This window comes from Leptonychotes weddellii, chromosome 16 (assembly GCF_054177405.1).
Source record: "Leptonychotes weddellii isolate Sample4059 chromosome 16, ASM5417740v2, whole genome shotgun sequence".
In the NCBI taxonomy this organism is placed as follows: domain Eukaryota; kingdom Metazoa; phylum Chordata; class Mammalia; order Carnivora; family Phocidae; genus Leptonychotes; species Leptonychotes weddellii.
In genome coordinates, this window is record NC_138384.1 from 37,347,530 (window position 1) to 37,361,951 (window position 14,422).

General features: G+C 53.6%; 1 protein-coding gene and 2 long non-coding RNA genes across 7 annotated transcripts; 1 reads left to right on the forward strand and 2 right to left on the reverse strand.

Annotated features, from left to right (window-relative positions):
• Positions 1 to 335: 335 nt before the first annotated feature.
• On the reverse strand, positions 336 to 3,731 carry LOC145717657 (uncharacterized). Its single transcript, XR_014141026.1, has 3 exons — positions 3,292 to 3,731; positions 2,676 to 2,899; positions 336 to 1,482 (listed from the first exon to the last, which is right to left on the reverse strand). It is a non-coding gene; the product is annotated as an uncharacterized LOC145717657 (long non-coding RNA).
• On the forward strand, positions 1,995 to 13,580 carry FXYD3 (FXYD domain containing ion transport regulator 3). 5 transcript variants are annotated; one of them, XM_031025274.2, is made up of 9 exons: positions 1,995 to 2,055; positions 7,875 to 7,982; positions 10,544 to 10,597; positions 11,763 to 11,798; positions 11,901 to 11,924; positions 12,669 to 12,743; positions 12,824 to 12,860; positions 13,160 to 13,197; positions 13,338 to 13,580. In XM_031025274.2, the coding sequence occupies exons 3-9, from the start codon at positions 10,558 to 10,560 to the stop codon at positions 13,355 to 13,357; spliced, it is 270 nt and encodes an 89-aa protein (XP_030881134.1). In that variant the 5' UTR covers positions 1,995 to 2,055; positions 7,875 to 7,982; positions 10,544 to 10,557; the 3' UTR covers positions 13,358 to 13,580. The 5 variants fall into 5 exon arrangements, with proteins under 5 accessions (XP_030881134.1, XP_030881136.1, XP_030881135.1 ...); XM_031025276.2 differs by having other exon boundaries at positions 11,766 to 11,798; XM_031025275.1 differs by lacking the exon at positions 7,875 to 7,982.
• On the reverse strand, positions 11,194 to 12,898 carry LOC115940062 (uncharacterized). Its single transcript, XR_014141024.1, has 2 exons — positions 12,596 to 12,898; positions 11,194 to 11,510 (listed from the first exon to the last, which is right to left on the reverse strand). It is a non-coding gene; the product is annotated as an uncharacterized LOC115940062 (long non-coding RNA).
• Positions 13,581 to 14,422: the final 842 nt, after the last annotated feature.

A 14,422-nucleotide genomic window follows, 5' to 3' on the forward strand; every position in this document is an offset into this window, starting at 1 on the left:
CACCATCATCACCACCATCATCACCATCACCATCCTCACCATCACTATCATCACCACCATCACCATCACCACCATCATCACCATCACCATCATCACCATCACCATCACCACCATCATCACCATCACCATCACCACCATCGTCACCACCATCATCACCATCACCACCATCGTCACCATCACCACCACCATCCTCACCCTCACCACCACCATCACCATCACCATCATCACCCTCACCACCATCATCACCATCACCATCATCACCACCATCATCACCATCATTACCATCACCATCACCATCACCACCATCATCACCACCATCATCACCATCACCACCATTACCACCATCACCATCATCACCACCATCATCACCATCACCATCATCACCACCATCATCACCATCACTATCATCACCCTCACCACCACCATCATCACCACCATCACAATACTTCCTGATGATGCCTCCACATTCCCTGCCTTGCCCTTATGACCTGTCCTTGGCCTCCAACCTGCTGTCTACTCCCTCAGTCCTCTTCTGGTTGGAAACATTCCAGAACGGTAATGCTCGGCTAATTGTTAACTCCCATTTGTATTCCTCCAGAGCTGGCCTGCCCTCCCTATAGCCATTATGAGCTCTGAGGCTCCCTGCCCGACAGCTGCCTGACACTACGCCAGGAGGGCTGCCACTGTGACATGGACCTCGTGCTCAGGGGCCCTGACTGCATGCCCCTCATCTAGTGTGGCTGTTCCTTGGGTGGCAGGTACCACCTGGTCAGGGAGGTTTTTCGGGCTGGAGAGCACAGAGAGCAATTCTGCCACTCTCCAACCACGCCGTGTGCACGCTGTTCCCCCTCTTCCTGTGGGCCTGGGCAGAAGTGTGGGAGCCTGAGAGGCATCTTTGGGTCACCCACTCTCCCCTGGCACCTGCCAGGCATCTGGGCACTCGCACATCGCCACCTTCGATGGGAGGACTGTTGAGCTCCCAGGCACCTCTGCTTCTGTCTTTGCCAAGTCCCGTGGCTTCTCTGGCTCACTGCCCTTTTTCCAGGTGGAACTTGTGAAGGAGAGCTGGTCCTTCTCAAAGATGTCTATCCAGGCGAACAGTCTGAGATTTGTCCACAGAGAGAAAGACTTGACCTGGCCAAGGTAAGCACTTATTGGCTTCTAGAGATACTTGGACTGATTAAAGCTAAGTTGATTAAATGCTTTGGCCAACGAAATAAAAATCATGTCACATATTCCAGTGAAAGTGCAGTGATTCTGGGTCTACAGAATTTCACTGTGTACTAGTTTGATTGTTATTATTTACAAATAACAAGATACCTCATTAAAATTAACTCGAGCAAGCCAAATTTTTAGATTCATAACTGAAAATTCCAGAGGGAGATCAGGCATGATTTGATCAGGGTGCTGATTCCATTTCTCAGCATTTCTCTTGGCTTGTGGTCCTCTCTGGTGTTAGCTTTGTCCTCTGGTTGGCTCTTCCTGTGGTGGCAAAATGACTGCTATTTCCAGGTCCCAAATGTGCATTTCCCACTATTCAAAGCAAAACCCAAATCTTTTCTTCCCTCAATTACTAAGCAAAATTCTGTGCCTCACTTTGATTAGACCCCACTGGACCAATCGTTGTGGCCCAAATATTATCTTAGCCTATCTGGTCCAACCTTCAGGAGCTGTAGGTGAGAGAGACCCCCCCCTACCCCCAGCCCTCACAGCTGTTCATTGCAGGGAGAAGGGTAAAATGGGAGCCCACCCCACTGGGTAGGCTCAGGTTCCCAAACCAGTATTTCTTGTTGCAACAATCAAAGGATGTAAATGCCCTGGAAAACCTCCCTTCTGAGACCTGAAAATTTTATCTGGAACCCATAGGGGTGGATGTGTTTTCCACGCCTGAGGGCCCCTGCCTACAAGAGTTCCATTGTTGGCTGTTGGAAAACACACAGCCCTGCCCCTTTCACCCCACCCCCTTCCAGGAAGGGAACCAGCTTTCAGAATTAGTCACAGGCCGCCAGCCTCCCACACAACAACCCCATTGAAGCCAAAGGGCAACGCGGCAGGGTGAGTGCTATTCTTAGCCTAATTTACAGATGGGAAAACTGAGGCCCAGGGAGGGAGACTGGCTTGCCTGGAGTCACATAGTGAGAAAGGGGTGGCGCTAGGATGTGAACTTAGGCTCTCTGGCTCCAAGTTCCTTCCCTCTCCACCTGTGGGCCTACTTTGTGCCTCCAAAGTGTGATCTACTCAGGGAGAGTAAGGTACTTGATTCGTCTGTTATGAAGCCTGGGATATAGTCACTCTCAAGAATGGTTTTCATTCAGTCACTCAACAAATATTTCTTGGGCACCTACTATGTGCCGGACTCTTGTGCTTGGCGCTGGGGACACAGAAGGGATGAAAGAGCTAAGGTCCCTCCCTCCCAGAGATGACATTCCAGAGGCAAAAGAGATAATAAATATAACCAGTAAGTGCGTAATCATACACTATGTCAGGAGGTGGTAGGTGCTAACGCTACGGGGGGAAAAAAAAAGAGAGAGAAAGAGAGAGAGAATCGGGTGGGGCGGGGTTTCCAGGTGGGAGATGTAGTTTTGAATCCAATGGCCAAGGAAAGCCTCATCAAGAAGGTGATGTTTGAGCAAAGCCCTGAAGAAAGGAGGCGAGGGAGGGACCCATGTGCGCACCTGTGAGGAGAGCGTCTCTGCTAGAGGGAACGCCAAGTGCCAGTGTCTGGAGGCTGGAAAGGCGCCTGCTGTGCTGGAGGACCAGCAGGGAGGCCGGTGTGGCTGGAGCGAGTGAGCAAGTGGGTGAGCCGTTGAGGGGGAGGAGATGATGACGTCAGAGAGGTGACAGGGGACCAGCCAGAGGAGTGACTTACAGCTCGTGGGTCATGGTGAGGACTTCGCTTCTGCCAGGAGAGAGGTGCAGCCAGGGGAGGGCTCTGAGCCAGCAGGGCCCTGCCCTGACTCAGGGGTTCAGGGTCTCCCTCCAGCTGCAGGTGGGCAGGGAACAGACCCAGGGCAGACAAGGGAGCAGGGATCCTGGGAAGCAGATGCTGTGGGGTCCAGGACGGGGAAGATAGAGAACAAGCCGGGGGGCGGGCAGTGGGGGAGAAGTGGTTGGTTCTGGAAATATTTTTTGTGGTCTAATTCTCTTTTCTAACCTGCTGTCTGTTCATGGGACCCTCAAATTTACGTGGGATCCTGTTGTCCTTTTGTCACTACCCCCCCCCCCAACACACATACACGGGTGTGGAGACAGATGACCTGGCTTGGCAACCCAACCTTGACCCTTCATTACCTGTGCGCCTTGACACTAAGTGACAGCCCCTCTGTGCCATACTTGCCCCCACCGGGTGAGTCATGCCTGCCCAGTGCAGCCCAGTAGAGGATCATTCGTTGAAAATAGAGTGAGTCAGTCAGCGATAGTTGGTAAATGACTCAGGGATGCGCATGGGTGTGGAGTTGGTTCTGCCCAGCGTGGCTCCGCCTTCTTAGACACCGAGGTGCAGGGGGGAAGAGAATGGGAATGCCGGGACGTCAGGGGCCCCTCTGCCAGCAAGCTGCTGGGTCAGGGCCTCCCCGGAGCCACCGACGCCAGCCAAGCTCTTAGAACTGCAGACTCATCTCCCTGCCTCTATAGCCAGGCAGGAGCCTGCCAGCCCCAGCGCCAACCCCAGAGCCCCACGGCCCCCCGGCGGACGGGGCTGGGCAGCCAGGAGCGGGTGAGGCGCCCCCAGCAGGGGAGGGTCGGAGCTGGGCACCCAGGGGTCAGGGGCGACGCAACCCATCCAAGCGAAGGAAGAGGAAGACACTGTGGGAGGGCGATAAAAGAACACAAGCTTTTATCCATGAAGAACGAAATATATACAATATTTCATATATACCACATGCCATATACATAAATACATAATTTTCTAAGTCCAATTAAATTCTGTTTACTTAACAATTTATCCAATTCTGCATTTACCTTGTCCTCCATTCTTTTGCCATTGTTTTTTTATCTTGCAGGGAATTATTTTGTGTTAAGTTTAATTTGAAATGTTTGATTCCTTTTCCGCAACTTTTCGTTTGAATTTTTGTCACGACAGGAAAGTTACGTAAAGAATACAATGAACCCAAATACCCTTCACGGAGATCCTCCGATTCTTACTATTTTGTCTCATCTGCTTTCGCTCCATCTATCTGTACCCTAGGTATTATTTTTTTCTGAGTGTCTTGCCTTGCAGGCGTCTCCTGCCCATCTTTGAGCAGGCGGGCACCGTGAAAGACTCGGTCTTCTCCACTGGTAGTTGCCCATCAAAGCCGTTTTGGGAGGGAGTCACAAAACATGACCAAGTCTTTCCTTAATTGTGCCTTTCCCCTCACCGTGGGCAGACTCGGTATGACGGTCCTGGGGTCTTTCCTGCATAAACCATGCCCGATCCAACCTGGGCTGCGTCCGTCCAGGGTCTGCGCTGTGATGGAGGGCCCAAAGGTGGAAGCAGGTGTGACACAGGAGGTGTCCCTGTCCCATATTCCCTCCCATGAAGCCTCAAACCAGGGGGAGATGGCCCTGCCCCTCCAGCCACTGCTGCCAAGTGGGAGCATGGGCCCAGTTAGGCTGTGTCTTCCTCATAAACTAGAAATGCAGCTTAGTATGTTGGAAATATCCCGATGCTTAAACGTTGGTGACTATTAATTTTTGCAACACTTTGTGAACCAAAGGACACATGTACAATAGTTGGGTTTTGGCCCTCCTGAACATCAGAAGCAAATGGCAAAACCAAAATTGATAAATCTGAGTCAGTGACGACCTAACACCCTATGGCTTTGATTTCGTACTTCAGTTCGGCATTCCTGAAAACATCGTGATGTTCAGAAGCTATCTGTGGGTTTGGTTTTTCTCATCTTGCGAGAATTCCTAGGATCCTGAGAAATCACAGCTAATCACAGCGTCAGCCGATTCTTTAGGGCCAAATGATGTCAAAAGCAAAATGAAGGGGAAATATTATTATCTATATAATATAATAACATGTATAACATATATTCACATACAAAAGATTATATATACATACATTTATATATAGGGAGAAAGAGAGAAGGAGAGAGACTTCAGATATGATTGAAGTCAAATAGGCCTAAAAGACACCCCAAAAGAATAGAATGCAAACAGCTGCCCCCACGACTCCTGAAAACCTTCCCCAAGTGTCAGTATGCACACCTTGGCCCGTCCTCATGGGGGTCTCAAATCCTGCTTCTCCAGGCCAGAAGCCCCATCCCCAGGCCAACACACACATGGACGACACATTCTGGTCCAGCCGCAGGGGGAGGTTATGGTTGGCCTGGGTTGGGTCAAAGCCCCATTAATGTCTGTATATCTAAATGCAAGGCCACCGTAATTAAAGATTCAGGAAATGAAATTGGCAGAAGTTTGTCCCCCAGGCTGAAACCAGCCCTTTAGATGTATTTTGTTGGATGTGCGTAATTTTTTAAAACTGCATATTTAAAAAAAAAATCTAGCCAACTTTTTTTAAAGTAATCTCTACACCCAACGTGGGGCTCAAACCCTCGACCCTGTGATTAAGAGTCGCATGCCCCACCGACTGAGCCAGCCAGGAGTCCCTGAACCAACCAACTATTGGGAATTCCGTACAAAGATTCAGGTTTCTGACATCGACTGAAAATGTAGCAGCAATTGGCTGGGATTGTGTAGAGACTATCCTTTAATTACGTTTTTTTCAAAGTTGGACATTTTCAGAATATAAAATTCAAAAGGTACAAGAGGGAGTCTCCCTCCACCCCACCCCTCAGCCTCTCATTCCTCCACCCCAGAAGCAGAGTATCCAAAGATACTTCATTCAGGAACAAGTGTATGCATATACATTCTTTTCCGCCTCACATCTATACATCTTGCTTTGTCCCCGTACCAAGATGTCTGGGAGATCCTTGTGTCTCTGTCCACATGAGCTTGCTACAGTCGTTTTGGTGGTTGCCCTTTTTTTTTTTTTTAAAGATTTTATTTATTTATTTGAGAGAGAGAGTGTGAGAGACAGAGAGCACGAGAGGGAGGAGGGTGAGAGGGAGAAGCAGACTCCCTGCTGAGCAGGGAGCCCGATGTGGGACTCGATCCCAGGACTCCAGGATCATGACCTGAGCTACAGGCAGTCGCTTAACCAACTGAGGCACCCAGGCGCCCCTGGCGGTTGCCTTTTAAACAGAACAATAGTTCTCCCGTTTGCCCAGTTGCCAGTGCACCTTAGGGTCTCATGCCTGTCCTGCTTCACTCGTTCACAATTCTTGCCTGGCCCCTTTGGCATCTGAATTTGCAACCTCTGGCACAGGCCAAGGACAGCCTAGCCACGGAGCGCTCGCCCCTTCTCGCTCTCTGAAGCCTGCAGTTCCCGAGCTTCCCAGCAGAGGGAGAAACCACTCAACTGCCAAGAGCACCAAAGGGGTCTTCCCAGGGACATTGTAATCTTGAAATGTCTGGGCAAGGGATGCATGCTATCTTCCCAGAGACAAAGACCCCCCTTAGCTGGACTGCGATCCTCCCCTCCAGGCCTCCCTTAACTCTGTTTGTCTCCCCCTAAACCTCCCACTTTGATTGAGCCCCACCCTGAGTGCCCCCTTCGCTCCCTGTAGGGACTGGCCCCTTCCTAAGGGAGCAGGGTGGGGTGGGGAGGCTTTGTCCTGGTCTAGGGCCTGGGATTGAAAAACTGCCTGAGGGAGCTACATAAAGAAAGATGTATTTGGGCGTGCCTTCCTTGCTTCCCCATCCTTTCCTGCTAGGAAGTGGGGAGTCCTTTCTCCCTGTCCCCAGCAGACAACCCCCAGCAGTCTTGACCTCGGAAACCCCCTTTCCCCATCCTGCACTCCACACTCTCCCTGGCCTGCAGCCCTCTGCCCCACCCCCGAGATGGTGTTGGGGGTCGCCTGGAGCCCAGCTGGTGGCCAGTGCAGAGCCACCCCTTTCCTGGCCCTGCCCCTCCCCATGACCCCAATCCTCCGCCAGCCACTCAAAGGCGCCTTGTTCTCCATCCAGCCCCCAGACAAAAGTCCCTCTGTCTAAAAAAGCAGAATTGGGGGGAGGGGGCACCCCAACAAGGACCATGTGGGGGCCTACACAGACCCCAGCCAGAAGGAATGCCATGAGGAGGAGGGGCAGAAGGGGGAAGGGAGGGGAAGGGAGCCTCGCACAGTGCAATGACCTTATCCGGAGTGGGAGGCATCCTCCACCCCAACGCCCACTGCATAGACCCCGGCATCTGGCTCCCAGCACCCTTGGGAAGAGCCTGAGCTAGGAAGGTCTGCTTGATGCTCAGAAACCAGTTGCCAATCTCTCCAGGGCATGATGGGCACGTAGGATAGAGGTCATGGTCTAAAGCCCAACAGCCCTCACCCCTCCACTCCTACCCCTTGTGCACCCCCACTCCCACCTCATGACCTTGGTCATATCAGCCTCTTCTGCTGACCCTCAAACTGTCAAGAAGCAACGAGTGGTCTGGAAAGGGACCTTAGATGTCCCACAATTGCCACCAAGCCCTCCTTCAAGCGGAACGCACAAACTAAGTGAAAGAAACTAGATTATTACACCAATGCATCGCTTTTCCCCACCATTCTGCCAGGCAGAAGCTTGGCTGTTAAAGACCCCAAACTTCTTCCGTCTGGGTCCTTTTCACAGGGGCAAGAGATTGAAGAAAGCCCCCTCCCCAGAATTCCAGCCCATCCCATGCTCCCTCTGGCTACCTGAGGCTGCTGTGGCCTTGGGGCCTTGGGGACCTCAGGGAGCTCCCTGCCATTAGTGGCTGGGAAGAAGGGGTGGTACCTGTCTCTTTAAGAGCAGGAATGGGGTGAGAGAACCCCTGAGCTTTAGGGAGTCCGACTTGTTCTCTACCTGCCCAGGTTTGCCTAGGGCGTGGCAGCTGCAAATAAAGGCAGGACTCAGGCTTAGCAGCCGCGTTCTCTCCCTTCTCTCCTGGAACTTTCCAAGCAGCCTGGGGAGCCACACAGGTGAGCCACAGGGGCCCCCTACCCCCAACATCCTCTTGGCTCTGCCCCCAAACTATCCCTGCCCCTCTCTCCACTGATGTCTGTTAAAGACACTAGAACTTCCTCCCTTTAAGGATCTTTTCTGGGGGGCAGGGGGGCAGGAGATTAGAGAAAGCACCTTCCATTAATGTGATTGTCCCCCCATCATTCTCCCTTCAGGGGGCTGGGTGAGCTAGCTGGGATGAGCCCACAAGTGGGATTGGGGTGACTGGGTAGATCTGGGGTGTCTGAGTGCAACAGAAACATCTGGATTGGGGGCATCTGGGTGGATAGGGCTGGAGAGGGGTGCCTGGGTGGATGGGGGTATCTAGGTGGATCAAGGCTGGATTGAGGGTATCAGAGTGGATGGTGGTGGTGACTGGGTGGACTTGGGGTGTCTAGGGATTGAGGATGTATGGGTCCTGGAGACCTCTTGGAAAAGGGGATGGTGGCTTCCTGGGGAGGCTGTAAAACGGGGGGGTTGGGTAGGAAATTTCAGAGACATGGGGGAGTCATTCTGCATAGGCTTGAGGGGTCTGGCTGTCATCACAGAGGAACAGAGGGGATAGCAGGGGGCGGATGGTGGAAACGGCGCTCACACAGGTGTTGGGACCGGCAGGGCGGGGAAGGAGCCCAGAGGGGTGAGCAGAGCCTCCATCTGCAGGCTGTCTTCCTCTCCAAGCCTTCACACCAACGACAGTCAGTCCCCCGGAGCAGCTCAGGAGCCCCTTCCAACAACAGCCTGGGCGGGGAAGGTTGAGGGCAGATGCCCAGATGTGACAACATACAGCATTAAGCTGAGTTAGCAGGGGCTATGGGGCTGTGATAGCAACGTGGGGTAACCACAGCTTCATCAAGCTGCGGAGATTGCATGAGCGAATAAGTGCGAAGAGCTGCGACCAGTGCCTGGCAAGAGGTAAACGCTCATTGGGCACTAGCTCTTATAAGTGGGGTATCATCTTGGGGTAACAAAGCCTCATGAGGCAGCTTTAGACAGTAGGTGGTCCTTCTCCAGACCTGCGCCTGGAACCACCAGGCTGTGCTGCCCACACACCCACTCTAGCTCTTCTCCCCAAATCTGTGGGGTCCTGAATGCCTTAGTAATGCTCCCCAAAGCTCCAGGCCCCCTTCCTGCAAGAAATGGATGCATTTGAGTCCACCATATGGGATTAACAACTGAGAGGTTGCCCAGGACCTGAATGGGCACAGGGAGAGGGAGGAATCTGTGAGAACATGCAAGAAAGAGAAAGGAACACAGGGTGGGGGTGACATGGAGGGTGCGGAGAGAGACGGGGTCACCGTCTTCCGTGGTGGAGAGCAGTGGGATGACAGAGCAGGGAATGTCGAATGGCTTAGTGAGGGCATGTGCTGTGCCATGGGCTAAATGAGGGCTAGAACGGATCGCCTCTGGGGGTGCCCGGGGCGGGGGCGACATGGGCAAAGACACAGCAAGGTCATTGGCCAGTGCCCAGCACAGGGTGGCGCGGAGGACGTCCTAGCTCTTGCTGTCAACATCTTGACAGTGTGTCCTAGTGGCAGTGGGGCCGGGGCTGGGGGAGGGCCGGGGACACACAGAGACGGGGGCTTATCTCAGGCACTTGGGATGGGGGGAGGGTGGGCTGATACCAGACCAGGAAGGAGATGGAGGGGTTCTTCTTGCTGGACAGGCCTATCTGGGGAAAGAGGAAATAATGGCTTCCAGGAGGAGCTTGGCAGGAGCAGGGGCAGATTCGGGGGCAAGGGCTGGGGCAGGGGTAGGGGCTGGGGTAGAGTCAGGGGCAGGGGTTGGGGCAGGGGCTGGGGCAGGGGTAGGGGGTTGGGGCAGGCGTAGGGGCAGGGGCTGGGGCAGGGGCAGAGGCAGGACAGAAACGAGGGGTTGTGGGGGGCAGAAGTCGGGGCTAGGGCTACAGCCCGGTGACTCCTCCCTGCTCTGGCCCCCACCCCTGCCCCAGCCTCTAGTTCTCTCCTCCCCACACCCTGCTCTGAGCAGCCTGAGGAGCCAGCCCGAGGTCTGCAGAGTCTGGGCAGGGCGGGCAGGCTCTGAGCTGTCTCCGAGAGACACACCCGGGAACCGGGCCTCCTGACACCTGGCTCCCTCCATCCCGTTTCCCAAAACACCCCGAGGCCCTGAGAGTCCTGAGCGACAAAGAGCCACTGCAGAGCCAGGCTGCTTTAAATCCCACTCTCTCGCGAGGTGACCCTATGCACCCATTTTCAGCTTTCAGAGCCTCAGTTTCCCCATCTGTAAGATGGGGCTAACAGCAGGCAGCGCCTCCCTCATTTGGTCACCAGGGCCATTCACGTAAAGCCCCAAGTCTGTGTCGAGTGAGTGATTCGTGCGACTCCTCTCCAAGTCTGCGTTGTCACCCACCCCCTGCACTTGGCGGCTCCTTCTCATCTCCCAGCCAGGCCTCTCTGCCCTGGGGCGAGCTGTGTATCCTGGGAGGGAGCAGAGTAGGAGAGGATGGGGACCCAGAAGCACCGGTCTGGCACCGCCCGGCCTACTAAAGCTGGACCCTCCCCACCCACCCCTACCCCTCCAGGCCAGCTGGCTGACATGCAAGAGGTGACACTGAGCCTGTTCATCCTCCTGGCAGGTGAGTGCCTGTGTCCCGGACTGCCTTTTCCCCAGACCCCTCCACTGAGGGGTGGCCAAGCCCTGCATGTATGTGTCTCTCTCTCTCTCTCTCGTGCTTTCCGCCTCCCCTGTGCGGCGGTGACTAGCTGGACGGCATCTCCTTGAGGGTCACAAGTGTCGCCCTGGGGCTTTCAAGGTGCACACACAAAGACAGGACCCCTTACAGCAGCGTCTCACACAGCTAGTCACCCCCTTGAGGTGTCCTTGATGAGAGGGCTCAGCCCCGGGTGCTGTGTCTTCATCACCTCCCTTGCACTTTATTACGAGAGGTAACTGGGAGCTTCGCGGATGCAGCAGTTATGCAAATCCTTTGTGCCTCAGTTTCCCCAGCTGTAAAAATACGGACAATACTAGTAAGTACTTAGTCACTGCGAGGATTGTGCGAGTCACTGCACAAGTTAGTATTTGAAAAGCAGTTAGAAGAGGGCCCGGTACAGAGTAAGCACTATGTGCTTGTGCTTTAAATATAATTAAAACTTATTATTTGCCCTTTAACAAACAAAGAACAGAGCTTAGGCCCAGACCTCAGGTAGCCCACTGCTTCTGGCCAGAATGTAATCCTAGTCCTTTGCTTTTATTGTATTTTTTTTTATCCCTTACATCAGGCAAAACTGGCATTCCATTCAGGGTAGTGAGAGAGAGCTGCATTTTTAAAGAAAGTGTGTTAAGTTTGTAACTAGTAATTTGCTCTGAAAGGAAGCGGTGAGCAAACACCAGAACAGGTGGGGTGTGGACGAGGCTCTGAGAATGACTGAGAACTGGTACCGTCTGTTGTCTTGACAAGAATGTTGTTCGGTTTCTGCAGGAGGGAGGATGCCAGGTGTCTGGAAACATGAGGCCAAAGAGTGGTTCTGAGCCAACCAGATTAAAACCTATTTCGGAAAAAAAAATAATAATAAAATAAAAAAATAAATAAAACCTATTTCGGGAGGCAAAATGTGGATGGGCCCGTGGGGCTCACAGGTGTGGGGCGGTGGAGGAAGTCCACACCTCCAGGTTTGGGGCCGGACCCCGGTGCCCTCAGGAGGCGGGGACCGGTCTATCGGGGGGCCTGAGGCTCTGTGGCCCTGCCGGCCGGCTTTGCTGAGGCCAGCACACCATCCCCCTCTTCCCGCTTCTCCCAGCAGGCCTGCCTGCCTTGGACGCCAATGACCCAGAAGGTGAGTCCGACTCCTCCACCACGCTCACCCCCAAAGTCTCCCCCGCACCCTTGCCTCCTGGCTGTTGTCCTGGATTCACATGCTTTTTTCCTTTCTTTGCAGATAAAAACAGTCCTTTCTACTACGGTGAGAGCTTGTGTCCCTCTCTTGGCCGTCCCCCACCCGCACCCCCTCCTGCCACTCTGTGTCAGGGGTCCCACACGGCCTGGGTGGGGGTCCGATGTGGGCGAAACAGGGGCGAGGATAGGAAGGGGCAAGGATGGGGAGACACTGAACAGTCATCACAGCGGAATAAAGGAACGAGCCACGCCGATCTGGCCCCTGGGAAGGTTCTCTTCCGGCAGGATAGGTGCGCACAGGAAGCCAGGACAGTTCCCAAGAAGCCGTTGTTATGGTTCAAATCAACTGCTGGGAGGAGGCTCGCTTTGCAAAAACTGCCCGGAGGAAGGGAGCTCTTGGGTGGCCTTCCTGCTGGTGCTCAGACACAGCAAACACGCTCCAAACCCCCAGACCTTTGTACCTTCCGATCCCCCTGCCACGGCCCCCCTGCACCCACTCGGGGCTCTGCTCAGAGAGGCCTTCTCTGACCAGTCTCCCTAAAAGAGCTGCCCTCTGACTTTTTGTTCCCTGGCTCTGCTTATTTGTCTTCAGAATGCTTATCTCCACCTGACCTTCCATCAAATCTCTTATCGCTTGTTTGTGTGTAAAGGAGAAAGCACAGGAGGGCTGGGGGGCTGTCTGTTCTCTCCGCTCTGTATCCCCAGCTCCCTGCCCGTCATAAGGTGCCCGATACCTACCTGTCAAATAGATGGAGGTTTGGACAGGGAGGACACAGGCAGGCACTGATGGCCTCATCTGGGTTTCTCCTAGACTGGCGCAGACTCCGGATCGGCGGGCTCATCTGCGCCGCGGTTCTGTGCACCATCGGCATCATCGTCCTCATGAGTGAGTGGGGACACTGGTGGCTGAGCTGGTAGGGCAGGGCTGTGGGTCCCCTCCCCCAACCATCCCTATTCCCCTGACAGGTGGGAAATGCAAATGCAAGTTCAGCCAGAAGCCCAGGTAAGATGGGTTCCCTGTGTGCCCGCTTCATACTGAACACACACCTTTCACCGGTGAGAGAGCTAAATCTCGCAGATAGAGGCCTCCCGGTTCTGCCCCGGAGAATTCCTGCCACTGAGATTTCCCAGGTTTATTCTTCAGAGCTGATAATCTTCAGAGGGTCCCAAATCCTGAAAAGCTTTGGTCCCATTCCAGGAAAAATAGCCAGGAAGCTATGTCAGGGCAAGCTGAGAATCTTCTAGCCTTGAGGGAGAGGACAAGGGGGATGGATACACATCTCACCACTTTTCTTTCCCTAGCCACCATCCAGGGGACGCCCCACCTCTCATCACTCCAGGTAAGCCAGGAACAGAATGGGGATGCAGGGAACATGGGATGTGAGGGGTGGGCGCGTGCGAGTGTGCGTGCCTGTGTGTGCACGCGCCTTGGGGAGAAAACCTCATCTGCTCCCACAAGCTGATCCATCATCTCTCCCAGGCTCTGCCCAGAACTGTTGAGGATGGATCAGCCGAAAGGACACAGAGGTCCCTTCTCTTCCTCCAATTCCTGGCTCTGCACAGGAATCCGGATTCCAGGATGGAATTCTCCCTCCTCCCCTCAGAGCACCTTGCCAGGGCCTCACTTTACCTCTCACCGGAGGGGTCTTTTTGTTCAATTTTTTTTTCCTAAACATGGATCTTGCCTCCTTATTCTTCTTCTAAAAATTGATTAGCCCAAGTAGCCTCAAGACTCCCTATGTGTACATCGGGGTGGGCTTTTGAGGACTAGGAGAAGGTGGATACACACTGGCAGCTGACACAGAAGTCGGCAGCTGAATCTCTTTGTTGGGAAAAGCCCAAGGCCTGCTGGGTGGCCTGAGGTCCGCCCTCTGCCTCCAAGGCTAGGGGAACCACAAGTGCAATTTAAAATTTTCTAGTAGCCAAATGGCGGACACTTTGGGGAGAGAAAGAGAGCTCTAACGAGATGGAATGCTGGGACATTCGAGGGGACACTGAGACCATCCCAGGAAAGCAAGGACGTGGATCTTCCTACCATGATATGAGTAGTCAGATAGATTATGATTTTAATAGTAAGACCCCATGACTCTCCCACTTACCCCTGAGACCCCACTTTATTATAGAAAACCCTTCCTAATACCCAACTGTCCTTGTGAGACCTTCAAATAATTCCGCACGACACTCCTAATAATATAGAGTGGCCACGTGGTGTGAGAATCTCCAAGGAGCCTCAAACTCCATTGAGACTCCCCAATACCCTGTAAGATCTCCAAAATGCCAAGGGCCACCCCGTAAAATGCCTAAAACCCTTTAAAACACCCAAAACGATCTCCTACAATGCTCCGAGACATGACCCCAAGAAGAGGCCCACAATAAACCAGCGACTTGTCCCCTAATAATGCCTTTATATCCCTCGAACATCCCATGAGCCCCCCCAATCCATGAGCCCACACTCATGGGTCAAGCGAAAGCGCACCAGGGCAGCCAAAATGCACCTCCCCATAATACTGCTCCTGGGACACCACTCCTCCCCCCATGTCACTCATGAAACACCCTCTCCCAAAG